This window comes from Galleria mellonella, unplaced genomic scaffold (genome assembly GCF_026898425.1).
Source record: "Galleria mellonella isolate WM207_F2 unplaced genomic scaffold, CSIRO_AGI_GalMel_v1 utg312, whole genome shotgun sequence".
Lineage (NCBI taxonomy): Eukaryota > Metazoa > Arthropoda > Insecta > Lepidoptera > Pyralidae > Galleria > Galleria mellonella.
Window position 1 is genome coordinate 10,933,430 of NW_026442074.1, and position 16,326 is coordinate 10,949,755.

Below are 16,326 nucleotides of genomic sequence, written 5' to 3' on the forward strand. Positions count from 1 at the left end.
CTTCATAAAACCATCATGGATAATTCTTGATATTTATTGATAACTTCAATATTTTTCTTGGCTTATAATAGTATGCTCATAAACTATTTAAATAAAGATGGTTCGAAAATTTTAGATATAATTTTGTTTCTAATTTGCATTTTTTTAAGGGTGATAATGGAATGGTAGCCCCGCCTGCGCTATCGGTATACGCTGGCAGCGCACCAGTGAGGGATAATTGGTGAGGATGAAAGCAGGTCCATTAGCCCATCGTAATGAATTTCACTAGAATTAATTACGATAGTTTCCAAGCAGAACCGTATTAACATGATATAAGATATAATGAGGAAGTTAGACCCTGTTACTAACAATCTCTGTCCCCCGTCTAATTTGCATTAGGTACTGTCGAAGGTGCTTGCTGTGTGATCCTGGCACAGAATGGGCCTACCCTTCCTTTCAAATCCTTTGAATTCTTCCTTTAAATTGACATCAATTTTGGACCCATCAACAGCAGATATAACTTATTGAGGAAAATCTTAGACATAAATTCTTGATCTACTTATTATTCAGATATTGTTATTGTCATTGTTAACGATTATTAAATATTATAATAGTGCATGTGGTGTTTGCCTGTAAAAGCCTTGTACATTAGGCAAAATTTTTTTTTGTGTTATCGATTAAATAGCATGTAAGATGTAAAAGTTGTATGTGAACCTTATTAAATAAATAAATAAATAAATCTCTGTCCCCCGTCTAATTTGCATTAGGTACTGTCGAAGGTCCTTGCTGTGTGATCCCCGCATAGAATGGGCCACCCCTTCGTTTCTCGTGGGTGTCCTAAGAGACAACTAAGGGAACTTAATAGTCGAGGGATGGGCTGCAGCGCCACTTTTAAAACATCAAAAGCCAAACTGTGATAGCCAACCTGCCTGCGTAGCAATTACTGGCAAGATCCCCCCAATGGTAAACTACCCCCGGAACGGCCCCGTTCCTTATGACAGTCTACGGGAGAGGCTTATGTTCAGCAGTGGACAGATGACAGCTGATAATGATGATAATTGATGAAAGGCTGTAACAGTACCTAATCTGCGATGACAACAGTACCTGATCTCGTTCTTCCTTCTCTTTCTGCCACATCTTCCTAAACTGATCGGCAAGCTTTTCCCTTTCATCGTTTTCTTCTCTCTTTTTCGCCAGCGCCGCCAGAAGTCGCCAGTCGTGTTCAGGAATGGAATCGATGGCGTCGCTAGCTTCGTAATCCAAAGAGTTGATCAAGTGCGACATGGAGCTTGGCACTAGAATGAGATCATCCTTATTCATATTAAATGTGAAAGTGAGTTTGTTTGTTTGTTACCTTATAGCGCCTTAATGGCTTAACCAATCACTATTAAATTTGGTATACACCTATTATATGGGATGTAGAAGGAGCCTGGTCAGTAAACGTATCCCGATCATGGAAGAAGTCGCGTGTAAAAGCTAGTATACAATAATAAAGATTGTATCCCACAAAATAACCGACTTCAATTGTAAAACAATCAGTTTTTTTTATGCGACTTAGTATGGCAAACAAGCTGACGACCCACCTGATGGAAAGTGGTAACTGTCGCTTATAGACATGAGCAGTACTATGGACATAACAGAGTATACTGTTTCGCCCATGATACCCCCATGCGTTGCTATTCCTGAGGACTCAGGTGTTATTCCTCTGTACCCTGTAAATTTATTGCCATAGCCCATCCTTGAAACAGGGGGGGGGGAGGATTGTTAATAATGGAGACTAAGGGCTCCATTATTAGCTATATACTCAACCAGGTCGACCGTCACGTGATCTCCCCAGGAAACCATCGTGCTGAATTCCATTACGATGAGCTAACTGACCTGTCCTTTCATCCTCACCTATCATCCCTCACTGGTGCCTCGCCAGTGTATACCGTTAGCGCAGGCGGGGTTACCATTCCATCATCACCCGTTAAAACAAAAAAAAAACCTTTGAAACTGAAACACAGCCATACAAACACAACTGCTTAGACGTTTAACGGTAGAAACACGAATGGGACAGGTAAGTATCTATTATTAAACTTACAATTTGAAATGCGTCCCATCGGCGATGCCTTCCTTGGGGACAAAGCACCGGACCTCGTCGGCGTATCTGTGATTATTTTATAACAAAACACCATTTTTATATTATTTTACGTGCGCTATAAACGTGGGAACCTTTTAATTAGTGGATGCTGTTATCAACATTTATTGTATTTATGAAAGTTTGAAACCAAACGACATTACAGTAGGCGAAATAAATTTAAAATTGAACAATGCGCTGGTGTCGTGTAGAAAGTAGAATGAGACCGACCAAAGAATAATATGTACAGTATTGATTATACATCGTACTCAAGGTTACCCTTACTTGTACCAATGTATGGGTTAACTCGTATTTTGGTATTGGATATTTGTATTTAGGAAAAGGTCTGTTTATTTGTTTGTTTGTGACACTTTATTTTACAGTAAAGTCTTAAATTATATTATACAGAGTTCTTAAGGAGGGAATGAGTAGAACGACAGACTTATCATGTAAAAGGGATTTCTTCCAGTCAACCCTTGAATGTCTGATAAAAATTGGAAATTAGAGGAGACCAAAAAAAAAAACTAATTAAAAAATAGAAAAATAATAGGTGTTACAGTTATAATTCGAGCACATTGATACTGGACAACATTATTGGGCCTTTACTTTTCTTGATTTACATTAATGATAACTCAACATATATGTAATCTATTGACTGATTACATTGCTGTAATTATTCCATATTCCAAAAAAATAAGAATTTTTATAATAATGATATTAATGACATTGTAAATTGGATGACAAGACCCATTTAATTTCATAACCAATTTAGTGTTAACACTACGAATCTCGTAGTTACTTATAATGGACAAGTTATAAATGAATCAAACATAGTAACATTTTTGAGAATTGTTTTAGACAAAAATTTTACCTGGAAAGAACATGTAGAAAGTGTATGTAATAAACTTAACCGTTTTTCCTATGCACTATGGAGAATAAAGGTAGCTGGCGAAAAAACAGCCATCCATGCTTACCATGGATACGTTGTTTCCAGAATAAGATATGGTCTGATATTGTGGGGAAACTCAGTAGAGATAAATAAAGCTTTTATCTCACAAAAAAAAAAAAAATGTATACGAGCAATTTTTGACATTTCACCTAGGACAAGTTGTAAACCATTGTTCAAAGAACATAACTTACTGACATTACCTTGTATGTACATATACGAAATATATCAGTTTGTAAGGTCCCATTTTGATTTGTTCAAAAATAAAGAAGACTTTCCTAGTAAATACACTAGAAGACATTGTAGTAAATTTGTATTACCAACAATAAAAACATCTTTATGTAGTTCAAATTGTTATTCCATGGCAGTCAGGATATATAACAAACTGCCAACAAATCTTAAAAACTTAAATTGTAATAAATTTAAAAAAGAACTACATAAATGGTTAGTAAATAAGTGTTACACACTATAGTGTGCAGGAATATTTACAAAATATAAAATATTGACATATTATAAAAGATGGACATATCTGTATTGTTTTCATTCTCACCTATCATCATTCAATGGTGCCCCGACAGTGTATACCGTTAGCGCAGGCGTGAGTACCACTCCATTGTCATCCATTAAAAAAAAACTGCGATTGCCAATCCGCCTGCCAAGTGTAGCAACTACTGGCAAAACTCCTCTTTTAGGGAAGGCTTATGTCCAGCAGTGGACAGTTAACGGCTGAAATGATGATGGAGAAAATACAAGAAATCACCGTGGGAATATTGTGACATGTACCTACAGACGGTTATTAATAAAATATCAGTATCGATTCCTTTCAATACTAATTTTAGATATGCTTTGTCCTGTTCATTGGTCGAATCTGGTTACTCATGTAATTTACAGAGGTATTTTTTTTATGCAACATAGAATGGTGACCAAGCTGACGGCCCACCTGATGGAAAGTGGCAACCGTTGCCTATAGATATGAGCAGGATTGTGGATATAACAGAGTATACTGTCTCGCCAATAATACCCCCCATGCGTTGCTATTCCTGACGACTCAGGTATTATTCCTCTGTACCCTGTAAATTTACTATATTTATTATTATTTTTTTACTATTAGGTACTCGTTTATACTATTATACATTGTTTTAAATAAGAAGATTTTTGCATTGTTTTAAATGAGAGTTTTATATTATTTAAAAAAAACAATAAAGTCAGCGAAGACGCAGTTAGTATTGTTTTACTGAAATATAGATTTAATACTTTATTTATTTATTTAATTAGCACATAAATTGGATTAAAATAAATTTAAACTATTGTAACAGCATGCAAAAGTGACAGATCGACCTTAGTTCTGAAATTGTCTTCTGTTTTAGTGAATTGGTAAGTGGAATTGTTTAGTTTTAGTTATACGATTAGTAGTAGATAACCTGTTCAGATATTATGGGATTGACATATTAAAAAAACAAAAATACTAAATTAAACATCGATAGAAAAAGAGAAAACAATTCAAAAATATACATGTTTGCTCTTTCTAAATATACAGGATATTTAGGAAGAGCAAACATGTGATTTGATTTAATTCCACTTTGAGACAATCCAAATCAATATACGAGTATAATATCGCAATAACAGTTATACAAATTTATTAATTAATTTTTTCTGTTATTAATTTTTTTTTCAGTTATACAAATATATATTAAAATATAATTATTTAACAAATAAATAGAGAAAAAAATAAAATTGAAGAATTCACGTAATAATTAATAATAATAATAATTTTCAGATATTTACTTAAATAAATGGATATTTAATTATCTCCGGAACTGACAAAGTGTTAAGTGAAAGATATCAATATTTCTATTAGATTAAAAAATCCAAAATTTCATTACATTTCAATGCTAATTTCTGGATAGTCAACGAGCTCACATATCATCGTCATCATTATACCACCTTTATTAACTGTCTACTGCTGAATATAAACCGCCCCTAGGGGAGTTTTGCCAGTAACTGCCACACTTGGCAGGCGGATTTGCAACCGCAGTTAGACTTTAGAGGTGTTTTAAGAGAGACGTTGCTGCTCATCCCTCGTCCTTCCTTAGTCACGTCTTACGACACCCACGGTAAAGGAAGAGGTGGCCTTCTCTATGCCGGGACAACACGGGGAGCTCACGTATGCTTATGTTTATATACACCCATCCATGTAATTGTCAGGCTCGAGTTTAGCATAATGTCACCTTTTCACGACGAAGCAAGTAGTACGCATACGAGCATGGCCCATGCGACGCTTGAATGCGTGGCCTAAGTACCTTCAGCAAAAACCTCAAAGTCTACCTCTCACTTTGTTCTTACTTGGTATCACATCTTTATTTCATTACATCACAAATGTAATCGCTAAAATGTCTAAATACTTACGCAAGTACTGTTGAAGTCAGTTGACGAATCACAAAATAAATACCAGAGAGCGTATATACAAGAGAGCCTTATCAATGTTTTATCAGCTCAACGGTATCGAGACACGCGCGATATGCGGCAGTTGAAAATACACCGTGATTCGGTGATGACGAACGGAACCATGGACAAAGATAAGCCGGTAATCAGGAGGCCTGACGTTCTCAAGAAATTTAGCACGGAGAGCTTACATATCATTGAAAGAGGACTGCTAGGTGACCTGCCCGAGAAGCTAAAACCACAACAGTTTATACCTAGAGCGTCGGCTTATCTCGAGCCCAATGAAAACTCTAATCCGAAACATTCGGCTCTACAGAAATATGAAAAACAATCTTTCTTTATCTCGTGCATATCTCAGAACAAAGATTCGGCTATTGATACGGCGTCGGCAGATGGTGATAGGCTATCGCCTCTCAAGAAAACCGTCAGTTTCCGCGAGAAATTGTCGCGTATGAATCTCTTCAGTAAAGACAAAGAGAAATTAAAATCTAAACCAACGGTAGAAACAATACTAGAAGAAGATAAAGTTATACAAAATCCCGCGCAAGAAGTGGACATGGATCGCGAGAGTAAATTAAGGAAGCGCTTCTGGTTTTTCCGGAATAAAGATGTCGCCGAGAGTAAAGAGAAATATCAGTCGAGCAGACCCGCGTACGTGAGAAGTAAAAGTTTCGAATCTATTCCCAGATTTCCCCTTGAAGATTATGATAAGGAACCTCAGCAAATGCTTCCAAGGATTAGTCATTCTTTTGTTTATGGTAGCACAGACATGTTGGGAAAAGGTTCTGACGTTTGTTTCGACGATGATGACGGAGTGTTTCTTAAAAGCGTGAAAGAAAGTTCCAGCTTACAGTCCTCTTATACCAACTCTAGCGTCTCGACAGAAACTTCGGGATCTAGTGGTTTAAACTTCAATATACTCAAGACAGAATCAGTGGCAAATGTGCTCAAGGAATTTGATAGAACAGTGGAGATGTTTAGTGAAAACTATTTAAGTGATAGTGAACCGTATACCAAGTGGAATAAAGAATGGGCTTTGCAGGAGAAGAGAAAAAGTTTATCACATAACGAAATTCCTTCTCCAAAGATAGTGCAAATAAGGAAAGTTAATGATATAAGTGAAGATTTTAAAAAAGAATTAATGTGTAGGTTGAATTGTAGAAGTGATAGTGGTATAGCATGCCGTGCGGCTAGGAGAGGATCTGTGACGGATTGGTTTGTGTTAGAAGACAAGGCCGGGAAGGCAGTGATAGGCTCTCCTTCAGATCGGTACAGAAGAGCGCAGAAGAAGCCAGTTAACAGAGTGAGAAGGATTAGTTCAACTAAATACGTGAGTACTTTGTTGTTTGTTACATAACAGGATCCTACTGTACCTGATTTACATTGATTTATTTCATATTTTATTATGATTATTTACCTCAATCATCTTGACGTTTTGACGGGGTTACACTGGCTGTGATCACGACTGGGTGAATGATTTATTTCATGTATGATAGTATGCTACTATGCACTTTATTCTGGAGGTTTAAAATTATAAATAAAAAAGAGTCTTCTGTAGATGGTATAAATTTCCATGTAAATGAGCAGGCAGCTCACAACACTGTTGGGTGTCGATGGAATTTTATGTGGTAACATTATGAGATCTAGGTTATACGTTAAGTATAGTGATTATCATATAAAATACTTACTTCTTACTACGATAAATAAAGAGGGGCACTACTGTAGCAGTGCCCCTCTTAAATACAACACCAAAAATATAACTGCGGTTGCTAACCCGCCCGTCAAGCCTGACAACTACTGACAAAACTTCCAATATGGGGGAGGTCTGGGAAGAAAGGGATTGTTAGTAATAGGGTTTGACAACCCTATTACTAACAATTTACTCTATTAGGTCGACCTCCACGTGGTTCCTCCTGAAAATCATCGTGGTCAATTGTTGTTAAATTTGTCACGATGGGCTAACTGATCTGCTTCATTCTCATCTATTAACACTTACTGGCTCCCCGCCAGTGTATACCGATAGCGCAGGCGGGGCACCATTCCATTATCACAAATTAAAAAAATATGGGGGAGGCCCAGCAGTGGACAGTTAACGGTTATGATGAGACAGTAGGATTTCTTATTCCTAGCTAAGAAGGCTTTTTGAGAATATATAGGAATGATCAAACACCCTATTACGAGTACATAGGGTTTTCTGTAAGCAAAATGGCTATTTTTAGTTTTAGTATTTTATATAAAATTTTATTGCAAAAAAAATATATTATTTATTAATATTTTTCTATATCTTTGTATATTTATTTATTTTAATAAATAATGTACTAATGTACATATATGTGTATAAGCTCTTTCAGTCAACGTTAAGGAAGTGTCGGAATACTAGAATGCGGTACTAGTAATAATTAATATACATACTTACTAAAATTTACATATTACGTTAGTTATTTATAAATAATTGAAATTCTTTTAATAATTAAAACTACATTTTTGAAGTGATTATCACTTCAATTGTATAACGTACCCGATATCGTGATAGTACAGTTTTAATATATAGGCCTAGAAAGTTGATTTTCAACAAATAAAATAAAAAAACTATGAATTATACTGTTTTCTGGTTACGTGGTATTAGATTTTTAGTCGAAAGAGCGACATAACTAATTTCTTTGCTGGGTCCATGCCTACTTTGTAAAGATTTATTTTAGTCCACTGCTGAACATAAGGCTTCCCATAAGGGGAGTTTTATTAGTAGTTGCCATGCTTGGCAGGCGGGTCGGCAACAGTAGTTAAGCTTTTAGTGATATTTTAAAAGAAACGCTGCTGCCTATCCCTTTACCATTCTATATATTGTACTCTTTATTGCACTTGTAAATTACATATAAAATAATGTATTTATAAATGTTGTGAGCAAGAGTGGACATTTAATCGTCTCTTACGACATCCGCGTGGAAGGTACGGATGGCTTATTCTATACCGGGACCACATGGACGTAGTTAGTTAATATTGATCCTTAAAAATGTAAGAGATAGGTTTAGCAAAATTTGTGAGTGAATTCATTTCCTATAATGGTATTATTAAATATTTCCTATTAAATATAATGTAATTATTTATTCTTTTTTTTTATTTATTCTTTATTGTACATAAAAAAAATATTACATATAATATATATAAAATAAAGGTGTACAATAGGCGAGCTTAACTCTGTAAGAGTTCTCTTCCAGCAAACCCTGAGTGGAAAGGAGCATTAATTATTTATTAGCGGGCAGTATGCGTACAATAATAGAAGGAAACATTATTGATGTTTCTATTAAAACATATGAAATATGTTGACTACATAAATAACTCATACAATTAAAATCAAAATAAATACATATCTGTATACATATACATATATACATAGACATAAAATATCTCTTTACATACAAAAAAATAGGTACATATACATACATAGACATAATAAGTTTATGAGGACAGAAGATGCTCTTTTAATCTGCTCTTGAATATATTCAGCGATTGACTTTCACGAATATGCAGTGGAAGAGAGTTCCATAGTCTAGCCGCATGAACCGTAAATGATCCACTATAGCATGAGGAGGTATGAGGAGGGATTTTAAGAATAAGGGATTTACTCGACCTACTGGACATGCCAGTGGGGTCAAGGAAAGTGAAACGTTCACAAAGATAAGATGGAGAGGAAGAATTATACAGTACAGAATACAGGAAAGATAAAAGATGAAAATCACGACGTTGACGAATTGGGAGCCATTTTAATATGCTTCTGTAAGAGGAGACATGATCGTATTTTCTAAGTCCATAAATAAAACGTATGCATAAATTCTGTAGCCGCTCCAACCTATTTAATTGTTCCTCTGTGACATCTAGATAACATACGTCAGCATAATCTAGAAGAGGTAGTAATAAAGCTTGGGCGAGTGTGATTTTCGTTTCAATGGGCAAAAATTTCTGAAAACGTTTGAGCGAGTGAAAAGAAAAGTATAGTTTCCTACTTACTCCATTGATATGCTCACCCCAGGATAAATTACTGTCGAACATGATTCCAAGATTTTTGGCACTTCTAGCATACGGAATTGGAGATTGCTCATAGAAAATAGAAGGTAAAACATCAATATCAAGAGCACTATATCTCCGATGCCCCCCGATTATTAATGCCTGAGATTTACGGGGGTTGACTAGAAGTCCGTAGGATTTTGCCCAATGGGATATTTTATTTAAATCATGGTTTATATGATCAATAGCCTCAGAGATGTCACAGAGTTCAAAGTGTTGGTATAGTTGCAAATCGTCTGCATAGAGATGGTAGGGAGAAGAAATTACTTGAGTAATAGCATTAATAAATACTGAGAAAAGAAGCGGGGAGAGAACGCCGCCTTGTGGGACTCCAGATGCAACCTCACACCAATCTGAGTATACCTCATCATAGCGTACGCATTGCAATCGGCCCCGAAGATATGAATCTAACCAATTGATTACAGGTGGAGATATGTTAAGAGATGAAAGGATACTTAAAAGAATGTCATAGTCAACAGAATTAAAGGCACTGCTGAAGTCCAATAGAACAAGGAGTGTCAGGGAGTGGTTGTCCATAGTCCAGCGTATATCATCAGTTACTTTGACAAGTGCACTAACTGTGCTGTGACCAGGACGGAAACCAGATTGATAAGGACTCAGCAAGTTATGGCCAGACAAATAAACGGATAGTTGCTTGTGCACAATGTGCTCCAATACTTTAGATAAGGTGGGAAGTATTGAGATAGGTCTCAGGTCAGAAATAGATATGGGATTGGATGTTTTAGGGATAGGAATAATGTGTGCTTTCTTCCATAGCTCGGGAAAAGAGCATGTGTCTAAAGAAAAATTAATTATATGAGTAATTATTGACAATAGTTCATCAACAATGGGTCGTATCATTAGAATGCTCACACCGTCTGCACCCGAAGCTTTGGAAGAGATATTGAGGAGACATTTCTTAACATCACACTCTGTAACCATGCTGAAAGAAAAGGGATTACACTCGGGTCTAGGCATTTTCAGAAGGTGATCAATAGTAGTATTTTTGACATTATTGTCTAGGTATATGGGTGATTTAGAGAAATGTTTGTTGATGTCATTGGGATTAAAATTGTTAGAGATCTCTCCAGTAGACTTACCAATGCCGAGTGATTTAAGAAATTTCCACAAATTTTCCGGGTTGTGGTCAATTACTGAATTATGTATATAGCGACGTTTAGAATCCCTACACATTCTAGTGCAGCGATTGCGTAATCTCCTATAAGTAGTCAGGTTATCCTCCGTTGGTGATATGCGATAGCGTCTCTTGGCTTTATCTCGTTTAGACATTAAACACTTGATACGTTTGTCAAGCCAAGGTGCAGGAAGATGTTTAATCTTGACTCTTTTAAGGGGAGCATGAGAATCATATAGTCTGTTTAAGACACTATTAAATTTACTGACTTTGTCATTTATGTCAGAATATTCTAAAATTGGATTCCAGTCAACTTTATTAGCATCTGAACGCAGTTGTTCCAAGTCAATCTTGTTGTAGCTTCTAAGAAGTACATATTTGGAAGAAGGTTTAGGTGTACGCACACGATACGATACATAGATTAAATCATGATAAGAAAAAGGAGCAGTTATTTGTCCAGAGGTATTAACATTATCAGGATTGTTTACAATAATTAGGTCGAGAAGTGATGGGGAGCTGTGAGGGGCGTGATGTGTGGCTAAAGATGGAAGGATATGCATATCAATGGACGAGACCAAACTACGGAGCTTCTGGGAACGGTAATCATTTTTTAATAAACAAGTGTTAAAGTCTCCAAGAATAATAGTATGGTCGTATAAAGTTGATATGTTTTCTAAGTAACTTTCAAAAGAAGAGAAGTAGTCTATATGACATGACGGACTATAAAAAACACCAAGTAGTAATTTGGAGTGTAGGAGGTTTAATTCTATAAAAAGATATTCCGCAGACTGAGAATAAATACTAGGAGAATGGTCAACAATCGTATACGATAAACCTGTTCGTAGGTAAATAGCCACACCACCTCCCCCAGCCCCGGTTCTATCATTCCGAATTAGTGTATAACCTGGTAGGGAAAATTGAGTAGATAGGAGAGAAGGTTTGAGAAAGGTTTCGGAAATAAGGACAGCATCCACTGTGTTGGGATCGAAACTAGACAAAAGATCATCATAGTGAGCAGGGACACTTTGAGCATTGATATGGACTATATTTATAGATTTGCTTTTATTGTATGGTAACATTATTTGATTCAAACGGCGTAACAGTAATGTAGACTCATCTTCAGTGAAAGCACTAACATAACTGTCGTCAGAATTGGCATTTGAAGAGCAAGAAAAAAAATCGTCATTAAAATTTAATGACATTATAGTTATAAGATAAATAAATAATATATTAATAATAATTATATTTAATTCTAAAGGAAGCTTTAAGTTTCAAACAATAAATGCACCTTTGCACTCATCATTAGTTACCTATATTATACAAAACAACATAAGCCGTAATCAAGTATTACGAATAAAAACATTTAAACAAAGACCATCTAAAGTGAAGGAAACTCACAGATATAGAATATTCCCCTGAAGAATATCCCTAATCCATAAACATGTATAACCATAGATTAAGGGTTAGCATGCAGATACAATATTTATGATACTGGCAACTCAATGTAATGTTTGACTTTGACATTTAAATATCTGAGAGGTATAAATGACTGCAGTAACTAAGAGCGTTGACAATTTGTTTTGAAATATGTTATGTTTTACTACCCACATAACACTACAAGTACTTTAATGAGGCAGTATAATTTGATTCAAAGCACATTATCAAGCAAACAAAACACAGTGCACACTACACAGAAAGATGCGATCTCAAAAATTGTGATAATTAAATTAAACAAAAGTCATAGTAAAGCAACAGCAGAGTAATATTTACTTATTACCGCGTCTGGATCTACCCGCTTTTATGTTTTTTGTAGGAGTTGAATCACTCATGTTATCAAGCTGCTTCTCTCGAGCCCCCCGTTCTGGGACATGCGATGGGAATTTCTTTAATAGGAAATTGAGCTCAGACATAGTTTCGATCTTATGTCGACTTTTGTCAGGAAGCAATAATATAATCTTGCCCTCTGAGGTCCAACTACTCTTCACGCCGAACCGGGCACGGGCAGCATTGAATACATCATGTCGAGGCTTTGTAAGAAATTCCGATATAGTCAATCCAGTACCCTTGAGCAACGTCTTAGCCTTCCAAACAAGATCACGATGCTTATACTGCTGGAAACGTACTAATAAGGGTCGCTTCCTACCTGTGTCCGAGCCAAGGTGATGACATGTAACAAGGTCATCTGATGAGATATCCGCCAGTTTTAACTGTTCAGAAATAACTTTAAGAACAGCAGATTTCACATTATCCTTTGGGTCTTGTACACCATGGAAGAGAAGGACTTTCCTGCGGGAAGCCATTTCATGCCTGTCAAGTCCAAGATATAATAGCTCCATTTGCTCCTTGATAGTCTTCAGTGTACTCCACATTAATTTCTTGAAGTCACTATAGTCTTTGGACAATGCCGATTGAACGCTCTGGGTACTTCCATCAGGCTGCGAGAAACTCTTCAAGTTTTCTTCATATTGTGTCATACGGCTCTGGAATGTATGACTAAGTTCCTCCATATTACTCGACAACTTGTTGTATAGATCCATTGCTGACACTTATGTTATCCAGAGGTTGTGAAATGTGAGAGGATTAGGTGCAGAGGTGACTATTGTACAATATTAGCACGTATGTACCATATACATTTAATTTCTATAATTTTAAATTAAATAAAATGAGGAGCCACAAATTTTTACTGTGCGTATACCAACTACCCGCTTAATTAATTTAATTTTGTCTGTTTAAAAATTGTCACAATGTTGTACACCGTTCTACCCGCTGACATTGACGCTCCTTTCTACTTTGGGTGTTGCTGGAAAAAAACTCTATTAAGAGTTAAGCTCGCCTTTGTACATTTGATTAAGTCTGTCATATTCTTATACAATGAAGAATTAAATAAATAAAATAAATAATTATTTCTTTATAAGTCCTAGAACCTGTTCTAGTCATTTACATTTCTGTTTTACTACAATGTGAATTGAATAAAATTGGTACTGAATTGAATGAATTGAATTTGGTACTGAATTGAATAAAATTTACAATTCTACAATACAATATTATCACAAATAGTGTTATCTTTAATGTTATATACCTTGCATACTGCCACGATAGCGATAAAACTATGTAAATACGCCAAGGTTGAAACTATACACCTTTGCCTTGTATGTACAATATATATTACATATGTTAAACAATGATTTTATAATTTAAAGAGCAATAATATATTGATAGTGTTTACATAAAAACAACCCAATAATTTTTACAAGATGGCGCGATTTTTTAAATTTTATTAATTCTTTGAGTTAGTGAATTATCACACAAATCATTTGAAAATGAAAATGAAAAATGAAAAATATTTATTTCGTAACAAAATTGATACAATACTAAGATCGTTGTTGTGACCTTCTAGTAAGTGTTATCACCTGTATCAGAAGGTCACGCTCCTCCATAACCATGCAAATACATAAATCATAGTACCATGAAATTAAGACATAAACATTATCTAATATTAGTAATAAGTATATCTAAATGCATGCATGCGTGTGTGTGCATGCATACATGTGTGTGTGTGTGTGTGTGTTTATGTATGCGTGCGTGTGAGTGTATGTGTGCATGTACGTGCGCCATGTACCAACTGTTGTGTGGTGTGTATGTTGTATGAGTGTTTGTGTAGTTTTACGCTAATCTGTATTGTTAAGATTTTTTTAAAAAGTAACTCATCAATATTTTAATATTTGAAAAGTTCTTCTGTTTCGTGGTAATTTAAAGTTTTTAACCATTTAGTAATTACATCTTTACAATCAAATTTGTTTAGTTTATAGATATTTAATTTATTATTTAATAACTTGTATAAATGTGTTGATTGTTTACTATATTGTCGCATAGCAAAACTTGTCCTAACGTTATTTTCCATCAGAGTTATGTTTTTCCTACGTTTTAATAAATAAGAAAAGTCTAGTTCTACACTTTTGTGTCTTTTTAAAGTTGCATATAGTATATAAATCCTTCTTACTGACAATAAATCACACTCTTGATAAAGTTTGTCAGTGGGATAAATACGTGGTTTAGAGTAGGCCAGTTTTAGAAGAGCTCTTTGGGATCTTTCCACTTCTAAAAATTTTACTTTAGTAGCTCCACCCCATACAGGAATACAATACATCAATATAGATTGCGCTAGGGATATATATATTGATCTGATCAAAAAATTGGATGCCACATAACGCAGCTTAATAAAAATCCAAATTAGCTTTCGGACTCTAGTGCTGACTGCTTCTAAATGAGAATGCCAAGATAAGTGCTGGTCCATGTGTATACCAAGATATTTAATAGAAGTAGTTTTATCAATAGATGGACATAAACAGTCACCATTTACTTTATTGCAATTGTAAGAATGAATGATAATTTGAAATTCTGGTGATGGTTGCGTTGATTTATTTATGGTATAACATATATATTTCGATTTTAGAGAGTTTAGAGTAAGTAAATTATTTTTTAGCCAAAGATCAATTATAGTTAGTCCTTTTTGAGTATTCGTACGAATGGAATTCCATGTTTTGCCAGTAAAAACAATGGCGGTGTCATCAGCATATGAAAAGATCTTGGCATTATTTAATTGTATGTTTAGCAAATCGTTTATATAAATCAAGAAGAGCGTAGGCCCGAGCACACTTCCCTGAGGAACACCAAAATCTACATTGCAGTATTCACTAGTATACTTATCAATCTTAACGCATTGTTTCCTGTTTGTTAAATAATCACTAAGTAGAGCCAAAGGTACACCCCTTATACCGATCCGTTCCATTTTTTGTACAAGAATGGGGACAGAGACAGTATCAAATGCCTTTTTTAGATCTAAGAATACCGTGAGACATTTATTTCCTTTATCTAGTTGGTCTACTATTAAAGTTGTTAAAGCTGTTACAGCATCCTCCGTAGATATATTTTGTCTAAAACCAAACTGACAGTCCGATATGATATTGTATTTATTAAGATAGCTAATAATTCGTTTATTAATAATTTTTTCCATGATTTTTGAAAAAGCTGTTAATACAGATATAGGTCTATAATTGTTAACGTCGTCTCTGTCACCACTCTTGTACACAGGTGTTACAATAGCTTTTTTAAGAGATACAGGAAAAATACCTTTCCCAAAACAAAGATTAATTAGGTGAGTTATAACTGGTACTAGTACGTCCTTGGCCAGTTTTAGAAATGCTGTAGGGATTGCATCCCAACCAGAAGCACTTGAAGATTTCAAATTCATAAGGGTATTCTCAACTTCAACTTTATCAGTATCTAATAAAACAAAAGATGAAGTCTGACTACAATGAACATCATTATATTGTTCACTCACAGCATCAAAGTTAGTTGGAAGCATTATATACGAAGCTAGATCCTTTCCAATATTTGCAAAAAAAGTATTTACCGAATTAACTGAATCAATATTAGTTTGTTTTAAATTGAGTAGTGATGAGTTGTCAGTATTACGTTGTTTTTGATTAGTTATAGTTTTGATAGTATTCCAGAGTTGTTTAGGATTTTTAATCGACATTTCTAATAAATGTTTTTCATAGATTCTTTTGAGCTTTTTTAATAGATTATTACAGTAATTACGATAGCGTCTATATGTTATTTTTAGTATTTCATTCTCAGGTT

The 16,326-nt window shown here is 34.9% G+C and overlaps 2 protein-coding genes across 4 annotated transcripts in view; one reads left to right on the plus strand and one right to left on the minus strand.

Annotated features, from left to right (window-relative positions):
- LOC113510395 (trichohyalin) overlaps nucleotides 1-16,326 on the minus strand; it is a 34,812-nt gene that overhangs the window by 3,296 nt on the left and 15,190 nt on the right. Inside the window, exons 2-3 of one of the 2 annotated variants that reach the window (XM_052895872.1) lie at nucleotides 2,063-2,128; nucleotides 1,084-1,274 (exon numbers count right to left, since the gene is read on the minus strand). In XM_052895872.1, coding sequence (XP_052751832.1) covers nucleotides 1,084-1,274; nucleotides 2,063-2,081 — 210 coding nt within the window. In that variant the 5' untranslated portion in view covers nucleotides 2,082-2,128. Of the gene's footprint in view, nucleotides 1-1,083; nucleotides 1,275-2,062; nucleotides 2,319-16,326 lie in introns of those variants that run through there. The other variant, XM_052895871.1, reaches the window with a different exon arrangement.
- Nucleotides 5,548-16,326, plus strand: part of LOC113515212 (WW domain-containing protein tag-325-like) — a 178,256-nt gene continuing 167,477 nt past the window's right edge. For both annotated transcript variants that reach the window (XM_052895858.1, XM_052895861.1), the window contains exon 1: nucleotides 5,548-6,816. In XM_052895858.1, the coding sequence (XP_052751818.1) occupies nucleotides 5,563-6,816 (1,254 nt within the window). In that variant the 5' untranslated portion in view covers nucleotides 5,548-5,562. The remainder of the gene's footprint in view (nucleotides 6,817-16,326) is intronic.